At 44.1% G+C, this 22680-nt stretch overlaps 1 protein-coding gene across 2 annotated transcripts in view; it reads right to left on the bottom strand.

The window, feature by feature from the left end:
• Positions 1 to 22680, bottom strand: part of SCAPER (S-phase cyclin A associated protein in the ER) — a 284324-nt gene that overhangs the window by 129874 nt on the left and 131770 nt on the right. For both annotated transcript variants that reach the window (XM_044279884.1, XM_044279885.1), the window contains exon 19: positions 17757 to 17864. In XM_044279884.1, coding sequence (XP_044135819.1) covers positions 17757 to 17864 — 108 coding nt within the window. The remainder of the gene's footprint in view (positions 1 to 17756; positions 17865 to 22680) is intronic.

The raw sequence follows: 22680 nt of genomic DNA, 5'->3' as shown, positions 1-22680 counted from the left end.
TCGGAAAGTAGACACCCTAAGGTATTCGCTGATGGGCATAGTGAGTTCATAGAACTTTTTATTTTTTGTCACAAGTTAGCGGAAAATGATGATGATTTTATTTTTTTAATTTTTTCTTACAAAGTCTCATATTCCACTAACTTGCGACAAAAAATAAAAAATTCTAGGAACTCGCCATGCCCCTCACGGAATACCTTGGGGTGTCTTCTTTCCAAAATGGGGTCACTTGTCGGGTAGTTATACTGCCCTGGCAATTTAGGGGCCCAAATGTGTGAGAAGAACTTTGCAATCAAAATGTGTAAAAAATGACCGGTGAAATCCAAAAGGTGCACTTTGGAATATGTGCCCCTTTGCCCACCTTGGCAGCAAAAAAGTGTGACACATCTGGTATCGCCGTACTCAGGAGAAGTTGGGGAATGTGTTTTGGGGTGTCATTTTACATATACCCATGCTGGGTGAGAAAAATATCTTGGTCAAATGCCAACTTTGTATAAAAAAATGGGAAAAGTTGTCTTTTGCCAAGATATTTCTCTCATCCAGCATGGGTATATGTAAAATGACACCCCAAAACACATTCCCCAACTTCTCCTGAGTACGGCGATACCAGATGTGTCACACTTTTTTGCTGCCAAGGTGGGCAAAGGGGCACATATTCCAAAGTGCACCTTTCAGATTTTGCAGGCCATTTTCTACACATTTTGATTGCAAGGTACTTCTCACACATTTGGGCCCCTAAATTGCCAGGGCAGTATAACTACGCCACAAGTGACCCCATTTTGGAAAGAAGACACCCCAAGGTATTCCGTGAGGGGCATGGCGAGTTCCTAGAATTTTTTATTTTTTGTCACAAGTTAGCGGAAAATGATGATTTTTTTTTTTCTCTTTTTTCCTTACAAAGTCTCATATTCCACTAACTTGCGACAAAAAATAAAAAATTCCTAGGAACTCGCCATGCCCCTCACGGAATACCTTGGGGTGTCTTCTTTCCAAAATGGGGTCACTTGTGGCGTAGTTATACTGCCCTGGCAATTTAGGGGCCCATATGTGTGAGAAGTACTTTGCAATCAAAATCTGTAAAAAATGACCGGAGAAATCCGAAAGGTGCACTTTGGAATATGTGCCCCTTTGCCCACCTTGGCAGCAAAAAAGTGTGACACATCTGGTATCGCCGTACTCAGGAGAAGTTGGGGAATGTGTTTTGGGGTGTCATTTTACATATACCCATGCTGGGTGAGAGAAATATCTTGGCAAAGACAACTTTTCCCATTTTTTTATACAAAGTTGGCATTTGACCAAGATATTTTTCTCACCCAGCATGGGTATATGTAAAATGACACCCCGAAACACATTCCCCAACTTCTCCTGAGTACGGCGATACCAGATGTGTGACACTTTTTTGCAGCCTAGATGCGCAAAGGGGCCCAAATTCCTTTTAGGAGGGCATTTTTAGACATTTGGATCCCAGACTTCTTCTCACGCTTTAGGGCCCCTAAAAAGCCAGGGCAGTATAAATACCCCACATGTGACCCCACTTTGGAAAGAAGACACCCCAAGGTATCCAATGAGGGGCCTGGCAAGTTCATAGAATTTTTTTTTTTTTTGCATAAGTTAGCGGAAATTGATTATTATTTTTTTTTCTCACAAAGTCTCACTTTCCGCTAACTTAGGACAAAAATTTAAATCTTTCATGGACTCAATATGCCCCTCAGCAAATACCTTGGGGTGTCTTCTTTCCAAAATGGGGTCAGTTGTGGGGTGTTTGTACTGCCCTGGCATTTGAGGGTCTCCGCAATCATTACATGTATGGCCAGCATTAGGAGTTTCTGCTATTCTCCTTATATTGAGCATACAGGTAATGAGATTTTTTTTTCCGTTCAGCCTCTGGGCTGAAAGAAAAAAATGAACGGCACAGATTTCTTCATTCGCATCGATCAATGTGGATGAAAAAATCTCTGCCAAAAAAAAAAATGGAGGGGAAAGGCGTCTGCCAGGACATAGGAGCTCCGCCCTACATCCATACCCACTTAGCTCGTATGCCCTGGCAAACCAGATTTCTCCATTCACATCAATCGATGTGGATGAATAAATCATTGCCGGGATTTTTTTATTTATATATATATATATACAAAGTGCTTGCCAAAGCATAGGAACGCCACCTCCTCCTCAGCTCGTATGCCTCGGCAAACGTATCTGTCACTGCAGAGGAGAAAATCCCGTCTTGCAGCGCCGCATACACCGACTTGCGTGTAATCTGACAGCAGCGCAATGCTTCTGTCAGAATGCACATCGGTGCTGCAGCTGGTCGATCGGTTGGTCCACCTGGAAGGTAAAAAAACAAAAAAAAAAAGAAAAAACCAGGCCACAACGCAATAATTTTATTAACTTTGGAACAGAACATGTAACTTTAACTTTTGGAACTAAACATTAACCTGTTTGCTTACCTGTTTTTTTTTTTGTTTTTTTACCTTTATAGAACAAACCTCTCCTTCCCCATGGGACAATGTGCAAAGCGCAAATCGCCCAAAGATGTGGCGAAGTGCGTTATGCACTTTGTCCCATGTGAAAGGAGACGTTTGCAGCAGCAGTGAGTGAATGGGCCCTAATAGCCCTGTGTGCCTATCCTGGTGAGATGATCCCTATGCTAATAGTGTACCTGTGAGTGGTACTTCCGGAAACACTCTCCAAAGCATAGGGCAGGGTGGTCCGGACAGTCAGGACAGAAATAGCGGGTGTCACGCCTTATTCCACTCCTGCTACAGACACGACATCTTTTTCGGGGTGACGGTTGGGTTGAGGTACCAGGAACGACATTGGGGAAATGTCGCTCGTGTAGACGGCTAACTACACTGGTGGTTGGGGCCACGGAACCTCCTGGATACAGGAGGTTCTCGATGATCTCTTCCTGAAATTTGAGGAAGGATCCAGTTCTCCCAGCCTTACTGTAGAGAACAAAACTATTGTACAGAGCCAATTGAATTAAATATACAGACACCTTCTTATACCAGCGTCTGGTGCGTCGGGAAACTAAATACGGAGACAACATCTGGTCATTGAAGTCGACCCCTCCCATGTGGAGGTTATAGTCGTGGACTGAGAGGGGCTTTTCAATGACACGGGTTGCTCGCTCAATTTGTATTGTCGTGTCTGCGTGAATGGAGGAGAGCATGTAAACGTCACGCTTGTCTCTCCATTTCACCGCGAGCAGTTCTTCGTTACACAGTGCGGCCCTCTGCCCCCTTGCAAGACGGGTGGTAACGAGCCGTTGGGGGAAGCCCGCGCGACTAGTTCGCGCGGTACCACAGGCGCCAATCCGTTCTAGAAAAAATGCCTAAAGAGGGCCACACTTGTGTAAAAATTGTCCACATAAAGATGGTACCCCTTGCCGAATAAGGGTGACACCAAGTCCCAAACTGTCTTCCCACTGCTCCCCAGGTAGTCAGGGCAACCGACCGGCTCCAGGGTCTGATCTTTTCCCTCATAGACCCGAAATTTGTGGGTATAGCCTGTGGCCCTTTCACAGAGCTTATACAATTTGACCCCATACCGGGCGCGCTTGCTTGGGATGTATTGTTTGAAGCCAAGGCGCCCGGTAAAATGTATCAGGGACTCGTCTATGCAGATGTTTTGCTCTGGGGTATAAATATCTGCAAATTTCTGGTTGAAATGGTCTATGAGGGGCCGAATTTTGTGGAGCCGGTCAAAAGCAGGGTGGCCCCTGGGACGGGAGGCGGTGTTGTCACTAAAGTGCAGGAACCGCAGGATGGCCTCAAAACGTGCCCTGGACATGGCAGCAGAGAACATGGGCATGTGATGAATCGGGTTCGTGGACCAATATGACCGCAATTCATGCTTTTTTGTCAGGCCCATGTTGAGGAGGAGGCCCAGAAAAGTTTTAAGTTCGGAAACTTGGACTGGTTTCCACCGGAAAGGCTGGGCATAAAAGCTTCCCGGGTTAGCGGTGATAAATTGTGTGGCATACCTGTTTGTTTCGGCCACAACTATGTCTAAAAGCTCCGCAGTCAAGAACAGCTCAAAAAATCCCAGGGCCGAACCGATCTGAGCCGTCTCAACCCGAACTCCAGACTGGGCAGTGAAAGGGAAAACTACAGGTGCGGCTGAAGTTGGGGACTGCCAATCAGGGTTTGCCAGCACCTCTGGGATTCTAGGGGCTCTACGGGCACGTCTTTGCGGTGGCTGCGACGGGGTCACTACTGCACGTGCCACCGTACCAGCTTCAACTGCCCTTCTGGTGCTCGCTACTTCACCAGGTTGTACGGCAGTGCTGGTACTAGGTCCAGGGAGGGCTGGGCTGCTGGTGTATGCCTCACCACGTAATCCGACAGCACCAGCCCCACTCTGCTGCTCTTGAAGCGGATCCTGCGCAACCTGCGGTCTAGCGACACGGGGCCGGGTACGCCTGGTGGTATCAGGGACCTCAGCCTCCTCGTCCGAACTTTGGGTCAGAGAGCCACTGCTTTCTACAGGTTCGTATTCTGACCCGCTGGATTCATCAGATGAGGGTTCCCACTCCTCATCCGACTGGGTCAGAAGCCTGTAGGCCTCTTCAGAGGAATACCCCCTGTTAGACATGTGGGCAACTAAATTTAGGGGTATTCCCTGAGACTACCCAAGAAAAAAAAAGCAAGCCTGTCTTACAAAGGGGAGGCTAGCGAAGTACCGGAGGCCGCTGCGGTTGATAAAAAATATCAAAACTGATTTTTTTATCGCCGCAGTGCGTGTAAAGTGAATGTGCAGTGATCAAAAAAAAAATATTTTTTTTGTCACTGCGGTGGGGCGGGTGTGGGTGAACGCACGTGTGGGCGACCGATCAGGCCTGATCGGGCAAACACTGCGTTTTGGGTGGAGGGCGAACTAAAGTGACACTAGTACTATTATAGATCTGACCGTGATCAGTTTTGATCACTTCCAGATACTATAAAAGTACAAATGCTGATTAGCGATACGCTAATCAGCGAATAACGGACTGCGGTGCGGTGGGCTGGGCGCTAACTGATCGCTAACTACCTAACCAAGGGACCTAAACTATACCTAAAACCTAACGGTCAATAACAGTGAAAAAAAAAAGTGACAGTTTGCACTGATCACTTTTTTCTTTTCACTTGTGATTGACAGGGGTGATCAAAGGGTTAATTGGGGTTCAGGGGGGTGATCAGGGGCTATAGTGTAGTGTTTGGTGTACTCACTGTGAAGCCTGCTCCTCTGCTGGATCCAACCGACGAAAAGAACCAGCAGAGGAGCAGGCAGCCATATAACAGATCATATTTACAAATATGATCTGCTATATGGCTCTGTGATTGGCTTTTTTAAAAATCAGCAACCTGCCAGCCACGATCATTGGCTGGCAGGTTGCTGACGAAATGGTCCTGAACGAAATGCCGGCGCGAACTGCGCACGCGCGGGCGCATACTGTATATGCGTGACTGTGCGCAGCGCTGCCACCTCCGGAACGCACATGTGCGTTAGGCGGTCCGGAGGTGGTTAAGAAATGAAGGTCAGTCAGTCCGAAAAATTGGGAAAACTTTGAAAGTGTCCCCAAGTTCAGTCACAAAAACCATCAAGCGCTACAAAGAAACTGGCTCACATGCGGACCGCCCCAGGAAAGGAAGACCAAGAGTCACCTCTGTTGCGGAGGATAAGTTCATCCGAGTCACCAGCCTCAGAAATCGCAGGTTAACAGCAGCTCAGATTAGAGACCAGGTCAATGCCACACAGAGTTCTAGCAGCAGACACATCTCTAGAACAACTGTTAAGAGGAGACTGTGTAAATCAGGCCTTCATGGTAGAATATCTGCTAGGAAACCACTGCTAAGGACAGGCAACAAGCAGAAGAGAGCTGAAAAAGGGTGAATTGATTTGTATACACTGCTTGTTACTTTATCCATCTTGTAAGTATAATAAAAACCTTGCAGTTGGAACCTCTTGTGATTGTACTTCACTATTGGTGGCACCTTGATTTCTCATAAGGTTACCTGGAGGAAAGGTGAACTAGAGTGAACCGACTGCTTACCTATGTCCAGGAAATTCCTGTGAGATCTGGAAGGGAGGATTTTTCAGCTCTGTCCTGGTGCAGCCCGGTCCATTTAAAGAAAACGCGTCTATAGATGTGAACATTGCCCACTTCACTATTGGAACTCGCAACGCACCAAAAGAAAGGCAACGTACCTAAGGCGGTTTTATATATATTTTATTAACAAGCAGAAGAAGGCATACTGAACCAGCATGGCTACCACAGCATCTTGCAGCGGCATGCTATTCCATCCGATTTGCGTTTAGTTGGACCATCATTTATTTTTCAACAGGACAATGACCCCAAACACACCTCCAGGCTGTGTAAGGGCTATTTGATCATAAAGGCGAGTGATGGGGTGCTGCGCCAGATGACCTGGCATCCACAGTCACCGGACCTGAACCCTAATCGAGATGGTTTGGGGTGAGCTGGACCGCAGAGTGAAGGCAAAAGGGCCAACAAGTGCCAAGCATCTCTGGGAACTCCTTCAAGACTGTTGGAAGACCATTTCAGGTGACTACCTCTTGAATCTCATCAAGAGAATGCCAAGAGTGTGCAAAGCAGTAATCAAAGCAAAGGGTGGCTACTTTGAAGAACCTAGAATATGACATATTTTCAGTTGTTTTGTTATGTATATAATTCCACATGTGTTAATTCATAGTTTTGATGCCTTCAGTGTGAATCTACAATTTTCATAGTCATGAAAATGAAGAAAACTCTTTGAATGAAAAGGTGTGTCCAAACTTTTGGTCTGTACTGTAGACAGCAGCATTTTGTCACAATCCTACTATTCATTTGGGAGTTTTTGTTGAACGGTCAGGCACATATCATTATCACTGGACCATCAGGTCTCCCCCACCAAATTTACTGTATAAAACTGGAAAAGAGCTGTGAATTTACTGTTCTTCAATATTCTCTCATTGAAGAAAGCCTCAGAGAGGCTGCTTTACAAATGCCATCCAGATTACTGTCAGGGGAAGCCGAGAGGTTAAGCACAAGAAAAGCTTGCCCGCCCACATGACCAACATTACCTCTTAGGCATCAATACAAAATATGTCAAATCTGTGAGGTCAATAGAATATGTAAGTCAAGTGAGTGAGGTCAGAGTGGCAGCTGTGGTGAGTTCACAGGAGAGGTGTTTATTATCCAGGAGGCAACTTGCATGTGAGGTCACCAGAGAGGGATATATTACACATGCCACATGCCGCTTGGCATTCAAATAACCCTGAGTACTTGCATTCACTGATTGCATATGAAACAAGCAATAGGCAAACACTGCCAATAGTAAATTTACTCTATAACACACTACAGTGGTGTCTATTTTCTACCTCCACAGTTGCCAGTGACTCCTGGCGAGATTAACAATTATTTTTCTCCCTCACTCAAATTTATGTTATTTCTTTTACATTAGCTCTTTGAGCTGAACAATTATTCAGAATTAAGAACACAGCTACAAAGTAATCATGATGAGCGATGCCACATTTTATTTCTGCTAACCAATATAATACCCCCAAATTATCAAACGCCACAAATTGTTTGTTGCATCTTTAAAGGGCAGGTCATGAATATCAGTTCGGTGGAGGTCCGACACCTGGTCAATCAGCCTGTGAAGAGGCTGCAGCACTTCAACTGACTGGGGTGGAACAATTACCCTGCACGAGCGGCGCGATCTCCTGAAACCTACTGATCAGCGAGGGTGACGGGTGTTAAACCCTGATCAATGTGATATTCAGTCTCTTTTGGACTGCCATAGATTGCAAAGCACAGTGATTTCCAGCAGTCCCAAAGAGATAAGTGAATCAGCAGCGGGCATGTTCAACCTGGTAACTCTGTATTATTAAAGGGGTTGTCTCACTTCAGCAAATATCATTTATCATGTAGATAAATTAAATACAAGGCACTACTGTATTGTGATGTGCCATATTGCTTCCTTTGCTGGCTAGATTCATTTTCCCATCATGATACATTGCTTGTTTCCATCAGTGGTGGCCGTGCTTGCACACTATAGCAAAAAGTTCTGGACTACGTGCACCTCCGCAGTCCCGGCCACAAGAGAGGACAGCACTTTCTCCTATATTGTGCAAGCACGACCACCGCTGCTGGATTACAGGGTGGTTATAACCATGGAAACGAGCAGTGTATAATGTGATGGAAAAATAAATCTAGTAAGTAAAGGAGGCAACATGGACAATCACAATACATTAGTAAGTGCCTTGTATTACCGTATTTTTTGCCCCATAAGACGCGCCCCCCCCCCCCCCCCAAAGTGGGGGAAAAAATGCCCCTGCGTCTTATGGGGTGAATACTAATGAAGCACTTCCATTATGGAAGCGCTCACTAGTACCAGAGGACCGGGAAGGCTCTGTATTCACCGCTTCCTGGTCCTCGGCTCAGCTATGCAGGGCTGCGCACAGCGTGAGGACGCTCCGTGACCTCACACTGTGCGCCGTGATACACAGTCGACAGCCAGATGAAGAGGATCTCGATGGTGAGGATCGGTGGCGTCTAGGAGCTGGAGAGGTGAGTTGTTTTTTTGTTTAGTTTTTTTTGCGCTGGGGGCTGATGCCTGACATATGGGGCTGATGGCTGAATATATGGGGGCTGATGGCTGACATATGCGGGCTGATAGATGGCTTACATATGGGGGCTGATAGATGGCTGAAGGTTGGGGGGTTGATCTCAGGCATTGGGGGTCTGATTGGGGCTGTAAGCTGAGGTCTGACCTAAATTGAAATAGAAAATATTTTTTTCTTATTGTTCTCCTCTAAAACCTTATGGGGTGAAAAATACGGTAACTTTCTCTACACTATAAATCTAATTTGCTGAAGGGAGACATCCCCTTTAAATATTCCTTCACAACTTGGTGTAATGCATGCAGAATAATCAGTCGTGTAGCTGCAACTAAAAATTAAGTCAGAGCTTCACTGGTTGCTCTATAAAAGGACAGGAGAGGAGAAATTATCCAAAATGCAATAGCGTATTCAGATTTCCCTGAAGTGTGATAATTAAAATACTGCCATATATTTTAATTATTTAATATCTATCATATTTTATTTAATACAATACATTGAAAAGTTAATTGCCGTATTTCGCGAACTATAAGACCCCCCCCCCCCCCCCCCAAAAAAAAAAGGTGGCAGTGTGTCTTATAGTCTGAATGTTAATGACTGCAGTCATCAGCATATGGGAGTTATAGGCAGGGAAGCACTGTGCTGCCTCTACTCACCCTCCCAGGTCTGATCTGAAGCTGATGGGGATACGGTAAATATCAAAGTATATCATGAATTTATCTGTTGAATACACTATTAAAAGAATATAAATGAGACAATATGAGCGATGACAAAACCATTTGTGACGACGCTAACCAAATGTTGTTGACACCATAATAAAGGAAAAGCCAGCTGGATTGTGACTGCTGCCACTGAGGCACAAGAAGAAGGTGAATTAAAGTTCTGGACAAACCATTAGCATTATTAGACACAAGCCTTACTTGTGGCTACTGTACATTATACCATCCCTCACTATAATCTAAGGATTAGGACCAATATGATGTTCCCTTGTGAAGGCCTTTTTCAAGGCGCTGCCCATGTGGTTTCCAGACCAATCTGTGGAGAAAAAAGCAGACTAATCGAGACTAATCGCTGAAGAGGACAGACCTCCATTCCTGTCTTACTGTGCACAATGATAGCCTTTAAGAGCGACAGCGTGCGGACAATGCAGCACTTGTAGCTGGATGTCTGGTTCATAGCCCAATGCAGTGCAAACTTTTTCTGATGGTTTGTGTAGACAATTTTTGCTGCTTTAAGATTGGGATGTCACGTGTAATTTCACTTGCAGTACAGAATGGATCATAGTAAGAATTTATAAGGCTGAAAAAGACATCTGTTCATCCAGTTCAGCCTGTACTGTCCATCCATTCGTCTAATCAATCAGGCTGTGCAGAGGTTCGCCTCTGTGCACCTCTTGCTGTCATTCCAGTGTGTTGGTTTACTCCCAAATCATCGAGACAACTGATTTTTGCTGATTCATGTGGTTAAAACCTTTGATTTTATTGTGGCATTTATGCCCCTTCCACATGCCACAGATTGGAGCTAGGTGCTTGAAAATTTTATCATTTGAAGATCTTTTTCATAATCTTACGGGTTGTCCTTCTTGGTGTTGCAAGTTCAATGTTGAGTGTAGGAGTGCAGTTTAGTACATGTGGCACAGCTGTACAGTACATGCACTATAATAGAAGTCCCCAACCACTGGGCCACGGACCAATACCAGGCAATGGATCATCTGGTACTGGTCCGTGGGGAGCGCCAGAGTTGAACTGCGGAGACAGGGACTATTGGCTCCTGTGCCACATCATCACCTATGATGCAGTGCTAAGCTGCAGGATGGTTGCGAAGACATCATCGCAACCTCCTACGCCGGGGCACAAGCAGCGTGGCAACGTCATCACACCACCAGAGACCTACCGCAGGGGGTTGCAAAGACATTTGTGACTGCCTGTACCATAACGAAGGCAGCAGGAGCAGCAGGCTGGAAGAGGCCTGCATCAAAGATAGCTGGAGTGAGGCGAATATTATTATTTTTTGCGAACACTACTGGGGTCATTACTAGGGAGGGATTGGTGCATTATTTACTGGGGGGCACTATTTGTAAAGAGACACTACTGGGACGGGGACTATATATATATATATATATATTGTGACACAGTGAGGGGTTGTGTCTGGCAAGACAGGTATTTTTCTCCCAGCATATGCGGCTGGGCTGGTTTCCAGCCAGGTGAGGTCAAATACCGGATCAGAGTTTAAGTGCCGGTCTGGGTTTTGGCAGCATCTGGCTGTCCTTAAATAGGAAGCTGGGCTCAGCAGATATGTCTCTGTTTTTGGGATCTGAGGCTTTGTGCAGTGCTGGAGGGCTGAGAGTCGCATGCTGGGAAACAGGCCCCCTAAAGCCTGCTGTGGACTACTGGAGGGAGGCAGAACTGCCAGTTATATGAACTTTCCATTGTGTGTGAATTAACACCAAGACTGCAAAGTTACGTGCTGTGTTGTGCAATTGCCTCAAGTGTGAATAAACACTGACGTTTGAGTTAATAACTTGTATTTTGCCTCTGTACTGCGCCCGCTTACCCTATCTACCAGAGCAAAACCCCACTATATATATATATATATATATATATATACACATACACTACTACTCCTGGAGGCACGCACAATTTAAAGAGGACACTACATTTAAGGGGGCGCTATATTTAAAGATGTCACAACTGGGGGGCATTATAGGTAAAGAGGGTATTACTGGGGGCATTATATGTAAAGAGAGCACTAATGGGGTGCATTATATGTGAAGAGGGCACTATATGCAAAGATGACAATGCTGTGGGGGATTATATGTACATAGGGCACTACTGTAGAGCATTATATGTACCTTGGGCCATACTGGAGAGCATTATATGAACAAAGGGCACTACAGGGAGTAGAGCATTTTATCTACTGGGGCCTAAATGGGGATAACTACTAAGTAGTGGCATAAAAGGAGGCATTAATACTAAATAGGTGTGGTCAAATTGTGGTCAGGAGACATCAGCAGAGCGATCTGTGCAGGAATGAGAAAAAAAAGGAAAGAGAACGACTCCAGTCACCATCACCTTTAATTAACTGGGGGCCTAAATGGGATTATTAACTATTGTGTTTTGTTATGTGTGTGATTTAACAGAATACCCCACCCCACCCCTGGTCTGCAGAAAAACAGTCTTAAATTAATTTTAGAAAGCAGTAATGCACATGTTGCACAAGTTGAATGCGTTTTTCAGTAAAGAAGACCCAGGGTAGACCATAGTAAATTACAAAATATATTAACCTCAGGGATGACTGCACATTGAAAGCTAACTGTACTCCGTAAACATACGTCAGATACACATGATAGTTTAACCAGAGGAGGTGACAGATCTGTTTATTTCATGCTGCGGAAGGACTGACTGCAGGAGCATTAATAGCTGTCTGCATTAGCTCTTCTACCTGCAGGTTAGACTTCAGCACTCTGCATGTTTCAGCATATTTTTAAGTTCATTTGGAAAAGACTTCCATTTTTCTATTTTCCAATTATCTTTTATAGCATGCGCTGCTGTTTAATCTTAAAATCATAAATGAAGTTTAAACCCCTGCTGACATCTTAAATGTTTATATGGCAATTGGCTAAGGTTATTTGTCTGCTGGTGGGAAGGCTTCCTTCCGTATGATGACAGCAAGCAGGACACAGTAGATCCACCTACATGCTAACGAGAATTTCAAATTAACCGCACGGCTAATTAATTCACATTCGTTTAAGAACTTATGGCTATCCAATAAATAAAACAGTTGTGGACTTGTTCTCACATCCGTATGACTCTGTTCAGACTTTGCAGACTGCATTACCTTTAAGAAACTATGTCACTGATCATTTTTTTTTCTGCCAGGCTAAACCAGATAGTGACACATATCTTTTTTTCTACTCGGTTATTATTTTCCAATTCTACATTTTTTATTCTATTTCCTGAACATGATTATGGGGGCTGCCATATTGTTTAAGGTGTTGGAGAGATGCTTTACAGCAGCCACTAAGGGCCACCATAGACAAAATGGACAGGAGAGGACCTCACTGACTTCTATGGAAGTTTATTTTTCTACGCATGCTCTGTATCCTGTGCAGATGTTGTGTTACTTACATATAGGTGATATCCATCATTGTACTCCTGGCTGTGATGACAATGATGAAGAGTGATCTGTATACACCAAGAAGTGGCGCCTATTATTATGCTTAGAGGCCAGTGTGAGGACTGCAAACATTTTAGGATTTTTCTTTTTAAACTATAGATTGTAACATGGAAAATTTTAAATATTAAAATAAATAACACAAGTTTGATAGCACTGCATGTTCCTGCGGTATTGCGTTGGGTTCACCAATCCATATGCAATTTAAACTGAGAGATTTTCCCTTTTGCCCACTACTGTAAGTAATAGAAGGTCGTGAGGTCATAACTAATCAAACCCCCAAGATGCCTAAATCAAAGGAGATGTATCCCCCTTCAGCTTTCTCTTGGGGCCCAAAGGCATTGTGCAGAGAACTGCAATTTAACCCTATTTTAAAGAACTCTGCTTGCTGTTAGTAAAAGGAAAAATGGGAAGAAAGGGATGCAAATGAGCTTTTTAAGGGGTTGTCCGAGTTATTTTTTTGTTCTTTCTATGTTCCTAACTGGGCAAATATAACAGTTTTCCAATTCACTCACTTTATCTCCAGTGGCTGGTTTCTCAGATTTCACTGATGGTCACATGACCTGTGATGTCAGCTTCTCTCCCTGCTCAGATAAAGTTTGTTCACAAGCCTGTAAAGGAGAGTCACTGTGCTGGCCACGCCTCTCCTAGGATTCTTAACCCCTTCAGCTGCACAGACTGGGTAGCTGCAGCAGGCAGTGAGGAGACAATTCTGGGCACAGGAGCTGACATACTAGAGAGAGCATTGCACAAGAAAGTAGGGGGAAGATCCTGTGTGTATGAGCAGTGTCATTATACAGCTGGGACTTGTAGTTCTACACTTACAAATTGCTGATGATTCTCTCAGCAGGCAGACATATCACTCAGGGCAGCTCTTTAATTCCACTCCCTTAGCAGTTTTATTATACAGCTGGGACTTGTAGTCCTACACATACAACATGCTGCTGATTCTCCCAGCAGGCAGACATGTCACTCAGGGCAGTACTTGTATTCGCTCCCTTAGCAGAGCAGGGGGAGGGGCAGAGAGTGTTTTTATTGCATATAAACAAAGGGCCAAAAAAGAACCAGGGAAATGAGGAAATATATATATATATATATATATTTTTTTTTTTTTTGAATAAAACTTGCTTAGCTCAGTTATATATTGCTGCCCATCAGATTTTCAGTGCTATATATTTTTTTTTCATAACTCGGACAAACCCTTTAACAAGCTCTGCCTCTAATGCCACAAGATGTATGGCAGCTATCCTATAAGTCAATATTCGACCTTATAAATAGGCCTTGAGACATGACTTGGATATTAAATAAGCCAGCATCCCATCTGCAGACAGCGTTTTCGGGGTGATTGCCTCTCATCAGTGCAGAGAAGAGAGTACTGGCTTAACTGGGGCCCGTGTCCAGGTAAGGGGGGAACTATTTATCTCCAAGGACAGATAGTACCCCCCAAAAGGAAAAAATTCTATGATTATAAGTCCTAAGCTGATACACTGTAACAAGCCAGGTACACAATAGAGAGGCTCTCACTTGGAAGAACTCATTGTGTATATGGAAAATGACCCACCTTTTCCCCACAAGCAGTAAGTGGGGATGCCCATAAACCAGTAACCAATCTATAAAATCTTACATAGAATATCTTAGCCTGTCAGTACCCGTCAAGCTTTTGATCAGGCTTTCTGAAGCTGTTCTGAAGCTAAAACCAGAAGTGAATTCACAAAACAGAAGAAACTGAATCTGCCTGTTATACTTTCTATGTCTCTTTATGATCCCTTTAAAATCCACACCTTGTATTAGTTTAAAAAACTACATCAGAAATCCTGAGCGTATACAGGCAGCCTTATATGTTTTATATTTTGAACCCCTTCCTGCCCACATAAAAGAATGGGCTTCTGGTGCAAGGAATGTGCCATTAGCCTTTCAGTCTATGTGTTGAGCTTGATAGCACTATACACCTCTGCAGTACTGCCCAGTACTGTAATGGGAAACGGAAAACCATTTACTGAGCATTTAGGACAGCTTCACACTAGCGTTACAGAGATCCAGTAGGCAGGTTGTTGCAGGGCTATTTGTCCAGCCGATTCTCGCCATATTTGCCGGGTTGCGGCCAGATCCCTGCCGATCCTAATTATAATTAATAGGGCCGGCAGGCATTCAGGTAGCGTTCGAGAATGTTCCCTACCAGAAGAGCCTGTCGGATGTCTGTACTGCTAGTGTGAAACTAGCCTTACCTGGTTTACTCCGACCCTATGTGATTTCTATACCTAGTCAATCATCATTATTCACAGATGCATCTAAAGCTAAGACAGGGAAGACTCATTAAAAACTAAATCAGGGTCTTTGTTTCCAGTCCTTAACAATATCATACATTACACCATAATTGACATTGTTAAGAACAATTCTTGTCGTAAAACTTGATTCAGTGAACAAATAACCTTCAAACAGAACATGAAAAATGTATGGAAAAAATAATTTCCATCCCGTTTCTGACCATTTTCACTAAATAAGGCCTCATGCACACAGCCGTTGTTTGGGTCCAGATCCGAGCCGCCATTTTGGCGGCTCGGATGCGGACCCATTCACTTTAATGGGGCCGCAAAAGATGCGGACAGCACTCCGTGTGCTGTTCGCATCCGTTGCTCTGTTCCGTGGCCCTGCTAAAAAATATAACATGTCCTATTCTTGTCCACATTTTGCGGACAAGAATAGGCATTATATTGAAGGCTGTCCGTGCCGTTCCGCAAATTGCGGAACGCGCATGGACGCCATCCGTGTTTTGCGGACCGCAAAACACACCACGGTCGTGTGCATGAGGCCTAAGACCTACAAAATCAACGGATATTAACTCCTATTTTATATAATTAGAAAGCTCCACGTGTACCGCACAAAAAGAAAGAAAAGAGTTGACTTTGGAATGAAGTCCCAAAACAATTCAAGGTCATGAAAAGGCTTGGCTGAGTGTGCATGTGTTCTCAATACGGAGAAGGAAACATCTTTACAAGATATTTATGGTGGCAGATTACCTCGCAAGGATGACAAAGGAACGGGCATGTTAAAGGGCACCTGTCAGCAGATTTGCACCTATGACACTGGCTGACCGGTAACATGTGCAGTTGGCAGCTGAAGACATCTGTGTTGGTCCCATGTATGTGCCTGAGAAAAATGATGTTTTAATATATGCAAATGAGCCTCTAGGAGCAACGGGGGCATTGCTATAAACCTAGTGGCGCCTCTTGCTCTGCAACATCTCCACTTTGATTGATAGGGCCAGGGGTGATGATGTTTTCACTGCTTGACACCTGTCAATCAAAGTGGAGAGGGTGTGGCACTTGCAGAGAGAGCAGAGCCTCTAGGTGTAACGGCAACGCCCCCGTTGCTCCTAGAGGCTCATTTGCATGCATTAAAACATGATTTTTTTCCCAGCAATACGGGCACGTATGAACATAGATAGGAGCAACATACACTGCCTGTCCCCCCAAAAAGTCGCCACAAAAAAAAAAGGTCACACACTCTAATATTTTGTTGGACCGCCTTTAGCTTTGATTACGGCACGCATTTGCTGTGGCATTGTTTCGATAAGCATCTGCAATGTCACAAGATTTATTTCCATCCAGTGTTGCATACATTTTTCACCAAGATCTTGCATTGATGATGGTAGAGTCTGACCTCTGCGCAAAGCCTTCTCCAGCACATCCCAAAGATTCTCAATGGAGTTAAGGTCTGGACTCTGTGGTGGCCAATCCATGTGTGAAAATGATGCCTCATGCTCCCTGAACCACTCTTTCACAATTTGAGCCTGATTAATCCTGGCATTGTCATCTTGGAATATGCCCGTGCCATCAGGGAAGAAAAAATCCATTGATGGAATAACCTGGTCATTCGGTATGTTCAGGTAGTCAGCTGACCTCATTCTTGGAGCACATACTGTTGCTGAACCTAGACCTGACCAACTGCAGCAACCCCAGATCATAGCACTGCCCCCACAGGCTTGTACAGTAGGCACTAGGCAAGATGGGTGCATCACTTCATCTGCCTCTCTTCTTACCCTGATGTGCCCATCATTCTGGAACAGGGTAAATCTGGACTCATCAGACCACATGACCTTCTTCCATTGCTCCAGAGTCCAATCTTTATGCTCCCTAGAAAATTGAAGCCTTTTTTTCTGGTTTGCCTGATTAGTGGTTTTCTTACGGCTACACAGCTGTTCAGTCCCAATCCCTTGAGTTCCCTTCGCATTGTGCGTGTGGAAATGCTCTTAATTTCACTATTAAACATAGCCCTGAGGTTCTACTGTTGTTTTTCTTCGATTGTGATTTCACCAAACATTTAAGAGATCGCCGATCACGATCATTCAGGTTTTTTTTCCGGCCACATTTCTTCCTCGAATACGATGGGTCTCCACTATCGTTCCAGTTTTTAATAATGCGTCGGACAGTTCTTAACCCAATTTTAGTAGTTTCTGCAATCTCCTTAGATGTTTTCTCTGCTTGATGCATGCCAATGATTTGACCCTTCTCAAACAGACTAACATCTTTTCCACGATCACGAGAAGCAACTCATTGCACCAGTTGGGGTTAAATAACTTGTTGCCAGCTGAAAGATAATCGCCCATGCAGTAATTATCCAATAGGAAGCTCATAACTATTTGTTTAGTTAAATCCTGGTGGTGACTTTTCTTTTGGACAGGCAGTGTAGATGCCTTTAGCTGCCAAGCACACATGCAACAGGTCAGCCAGTTGAATCGATTCTAACTGACTGATCCTTCATAGTCCCTGATATCTGCCAACAGGGGGAGAGTCTGCACTCCCACATTCACATTAAACAGCTGGCTGTCTTGCTAAAATAGTTGGGTTTAGTCGACTGTACTCATGTGTATGTGCTTCTTCAGTGCTAACGTAAAATGAAATAACACTGTAATCACTACAGTGATACTAGGTTAATATAATAAAAAATGCACACGTATGCAATGACAGGCTAATTTTTGTACTCACCACCTCTTCATCTGATAATTCCCGGCCCTGGATGCTGCTGTTTTCCCGCACAGTTAACTGGTGTCTCTTTCCTTTAATATGGCTGAAGAGATAAACCTCAGAAGAAATCTGGCAGGAAGAGTCAAGAAAGCATAAGTAAAAAATCTTTAGCAAGATATATTCTATGGTACACTATACTCATCATCTTACTTGTTTAGGTAAAATAGCACAAAGGAGAAAGGGTAACTAGAAGATAATGGAAGTTAAAGGGAATGTATCACCTATACCTTTTTTATCAACGGAAACCAGATACTTTTATTTCTTTCTAACCAGTTTTTTTTTTAATTGCAGTCTTTTAATTGCAGATTTTGTATCTTGTTTCCTGTACATGATCATGGAGGCCGCCATCTGTCCCAATAAAGGGTCACTGAGTCTTTAGAGGCTTGGATCGGTGCATTGTGAGCACTGAAACCACTAACAATTCCTAGAACGAGGAGCCAAAAGCGTCGACATATCACGCTCTCTCTCCTCACTGCAGTGGACGGAACGGAGAATGGACCATAGACTTTGTATTAAGTACGTCTTGCTTCCACTCCTGCAGTGATGAGACAGTGTGATGTGCGAGCACTTCTCTCTCTGTTCTAGCGATTGGTTGGGGTCCCACCACTCAGACCCCTACTGATCAAAACTTGTCATATGTCTCTATGACATATCAAATGTTTTATGAAAAATAAGTGACCATTTAATGTAAAAATTAAAAGCAGAAAACAGGGAGACACTGAGGACTCTCCTACATAATGGAAACGGGACGGATACGTTTTGCTGGCCATAGACTTCTATTATGATAGAATATATAACAGAATGCCTTGTTACGCATTGTGACATGGAATTCAGTTATGGTCCGTGGTAACGGAATTCATAATGCAATTCAGCGTAAACCCGGTGTCGGGGAAGCAGCCAATGGCAGGCGGAGACGAGCCTCCCTAGTGTCACCCGCGATGCTAGGAAGGCTCGTCCCGGTCTGCCATTGGCTGTCCCCCCCCCCCATCCCCGACACCGGATGTTTTCATCCGTGTGCAGGGAGAAGCAGCAGTGGTGGTGTGGGTACCAGCAGCGCCGCAGGGAGCGGGGTAAGTATATTCCATGTGGGGGGCCCGGCACATGGGGGGGGGGGGGACACTTCATACTCTTCGATAATCCCTTTAAGCAAGCCTTCAGCATCTATTCTTCATCGGCTGGATCTTGCCAAAACAGTTCTTCACTAAGGCCTTCACCCCTGCTGAACAAAATTATTCTATCGAGAAACTGGGAGTTGTTGGTCATCAAGTTGGCCTAAAGGATAGTATCATCTGTTGGAGGGTGCCAGTCATCCAGTTATCATTTACACCAATCACAAAAATCTAACCATGCCCTTGTCAAGACAGCTGGTCTCTGTATTTTGCCCAATTTAAAGGTGGACTTGCAGTGCTCGAAATTTGGGCAGATTATCGGGAAGGAACGATCTCGTGAACGCTCATTCCTGACAATCTGACAGTCTAAATGTCCCGCCGATCACCCTATGAACGAGCAAAATGCTTGTTTATAGGGTGATCCTGTCGTTCATGCAGACACACCAATTATCGTTTCTTGGCAGCAGATAGTGCTGTTTAAACAGCGATTTTCTACCCAGAAACAATCATTGTGTATGGGGACGAGGGATCGCAATAGCCATCCCTTGTCCTCATAATGTGAAGGAGATCGCTGCATGGAAATATGGTGGTCTGCTTCACTGACGACCAGCCGACTGTCAGGAAGGAACGCTTCCTTCCCGAAAATCGGCTGTTACATTGGGACCTGTAAACCCACCTTTACTTTGTGTTGCATTTCCATTCCGCAGATAAAATGCCAAAGTGGATGCTCTGACCCATTCCTTTGACCCTGCTGACCAGGTGGAAGAGCCCCAGCATATCATTTATCCTGCCCGTACTGTTTCTGTTGCTCCTGTCTAGTTAAAATATATTTTGCTTGGCAAGATATTTGTTCTATTGGCCTAGAGAAACCAGGTACTGACCTGGGGTTATTGCTGGAAAAATGCAGGTAATCCTGTTCTTTGTAAAACTTCCAACCTCATAACCCAAAATTATTGGTGGCCCACTGTGTCCAAGGACATCCAGGAGTTTGCTGCTGCTTGTATCACTCTCTCTTCTATTGCCTGTACCCGAAATCCCAAAGCAGCATATCGCCATGGATTTCATCACTGATTTCCCTTCTTCTGGTTACACAGTAATTTGGGTGTTGGTAGATTGATTTTTGAAGATGGCCCACTTCGTGCCCATGGATGGTCTCCTTTTAGCCAGCCATCTATTAAATTATTAATGGAACAAATTTGATCGCAAATGGTGTTTCTGCGCCATCCTCGCTAATCTAAAAAGTGGGAGTAGCAAGGGCAGAAGTAGGCGGGGCCAGCAAGTTTGCCACATTTATCTTCATTTGAGTGTTTTCAGGCACAGTGGAAGACAGAAATCTACAGCAGATTTCACTCTGATGCCTAGACAGATGGAGTTGCACATAATTTATAACGAGGCCTGCATCTCGTCATAAATTAGTTGCATCCTCCGGCAGCGCAGAAGATTTCAGTGTAAAACGGCCTATGCTCAAGCTGCCCTATAGTGTCTGATCAGGGGAGTTCAATATACATCGACATTCTAAAGAGCTGTTTGTAAACTACTGGATATCAAATTGGATTTCTTATCTGCTTACTGTCCACAGACGAACGGGCAAGAGTAATGCATCAACTGAGTCTTTACAAATTATTTACGTCATTTCACCTTTGCATGTCAGGATCCTTGGGCCGCTTTTTTCCTATGGGCAGAGATTTCTTAAAATAATCATTCCAGTGAATTCATTGGCAAGTCTCCATTTTTCATTGCGTATGGCCACCAACTATTGATTGCCCTTTCTGTGTCTGTTTCTTCTGCTGTACTAGCAACAGACTCCTCTGTTAAAAACTTCACTCAGATCTGGCAGGAGACTAAATCCTCTCTTTTGCAGACCTCTGTTTGGATGAAGAAGTTTGCTGACCGGAAACACAGGTCTCAACCTCATTTTCTCTCCAGGGTACAAAGCATGGCTATCTTCTAAGAACATTACTCAAGGTACCCTTGTATAAGATAGTACCTCATTCGAGGTGTGTAATGAATTAAACCCAGTTTGTTACAAATTGCGTCTTTCAGCCTCTCTACAAATACCAAGTTTATTTCATGTCTATCTTCTCAAATCACTGATCTTTAATTCTGATTTTTTAGAGGGTCTGCCTCTGCTGCCTCCCCGGTCAGCTCTGATGGTGTGTACGAGTTGAAGATTCTTCTTGGTTGACTGGAAGGGTTTTTGCCCTTAAAGGGGTATTCCCATCACATACAATGGAGGCATATCGCTAGGATATGTCCCCATTGTCTGATAGGTGCGGGTCCCAGAGAATGAGAACGGAGTGGGCAGAGCTTGGCTATTTTCGGCGGCACCATTGAAATTAATATAGGGCGGCTGCGCATGCGCAGTGTGCCCTTCACTAACGTCCCCTGTGGGAAGGTGTGTGAGCAATAGGTTGATCTAGCTTTCTAGTCCCTGCATATGGTGTGCGGTTCCGTTTGTCTGCCCCCGTACTGACCTTTGCCTGTTTCCTAACTCTGACCTTCCACTGCCTGACCAGACCTCTGCCTGACTATTGTATTGACCCTTTGACTGCCTGCCCTGACCTAACCTCGGCCTGTTACTGAGTAGAAGTTTTGTTTGACCCCGCTCAATGCTCTGCACCGGTGTCTCTAACCCTTGTGGGTCAGCTGTGAACCACACAGAGACTACTCCAAGAGATAGCAGTCTGGTGGCTCCCTTGTATAGTCTGTAAGCCCAGATCCCTGTATAGGGGTTAAAGGGTGAAAACCAGGGGACTGCCAAGATAGCGCACTTAGGATTAGCCCAAAGTCAAACCTTTTGATTGATGCAGTGGTTCCACACCCACTGGCCATAGCAATAAACAAACAGTGGCAGGAGAACTGAACCAGAGTTACAGTGAGCAGCACTGAAGAAAGGAGTGAGTGTAACATTTTTATTTTATGCCATTTTAGGACTTTTCCGAGATTTTTAATTATCTTGAACAACCTCCCTTTAAGAAAGTTAGTCATAGCTCACAAAATACTAGACAATTTACATTTATCATGTGTCCACTTAATGTTGCCATAGTTTTGTAAACATTTTTTGGGGGGATGATAGAAGGTATATAAGTTTAGCAACAAGAACATTTCCAAAACCTATTTTATAGTCATTAATTCAGTTCTAAAGTGACTTTGAGGGTTCTATATATTAGAAACCCCTATAAATCCTAGCGTGCTGCTTGATTCAAATGCAGGATGCAAAAATGAGGAGCCTTATAGATTTTAGGGCCCTCATGTTTGCAGAGACTTTAAAGGGGTTGTCTGGGAATATAAAAAAAATCTTGATCTAAAACTAAATAATAATAAAACATTTTATTTTTATTTTTTTACAGCACAATTCTAATAAATTCTATGAAAGACTGTGGGGTTAAAATGTTCAATACACCCCTAGACAAATTCCTTGAAGGTTGTTTTAGTGTCTTTCTTTTTTGGCACCTTAAAGGGGTTGCCCGGAAATAAATAACATTTCATAAGTGACACATAACCACTGAAGCCAGTGGTTGGCTGCAACGCAACAGATGTCCATGCCCTTGTGCAGCTGGAAATAGACAAGCTGCGGACTGGATGATGGACATGCAGGAGCCAGCACACAAGACTGGAGCAGGTAAGTATGATTCTTTCAATGGCAGCAACAGGCTGCGGGCATCACTGAAATGTTTTTTTCAAAAGGGGTAATTAGAGAAAAACAAACAAAAATTATTACACAAATTCTCTCGGATGGCAATATCCCATATGTGGTCATGAACAGCTGTTTGGGC

This window comes from Bufo gargarizans, chromosome 2 (assembly GCF_014858855.1).
Source record: "Bufo gargarizans isolate SCDJY-AF-19 chromosome 2, ASM1485885v1, whole genome shotgun sequence".
NCBI classification, from domain to species: Eukaryota; Metazoa; Chordata; class Amphibia; order Anura; family Bufonidae; genus Bufo; species Bufo gargarizans.
Note: the sequence above shows the minus strand (reverse complement) of the source record. Positions and strands in the feature narration are given on the sequence as shown.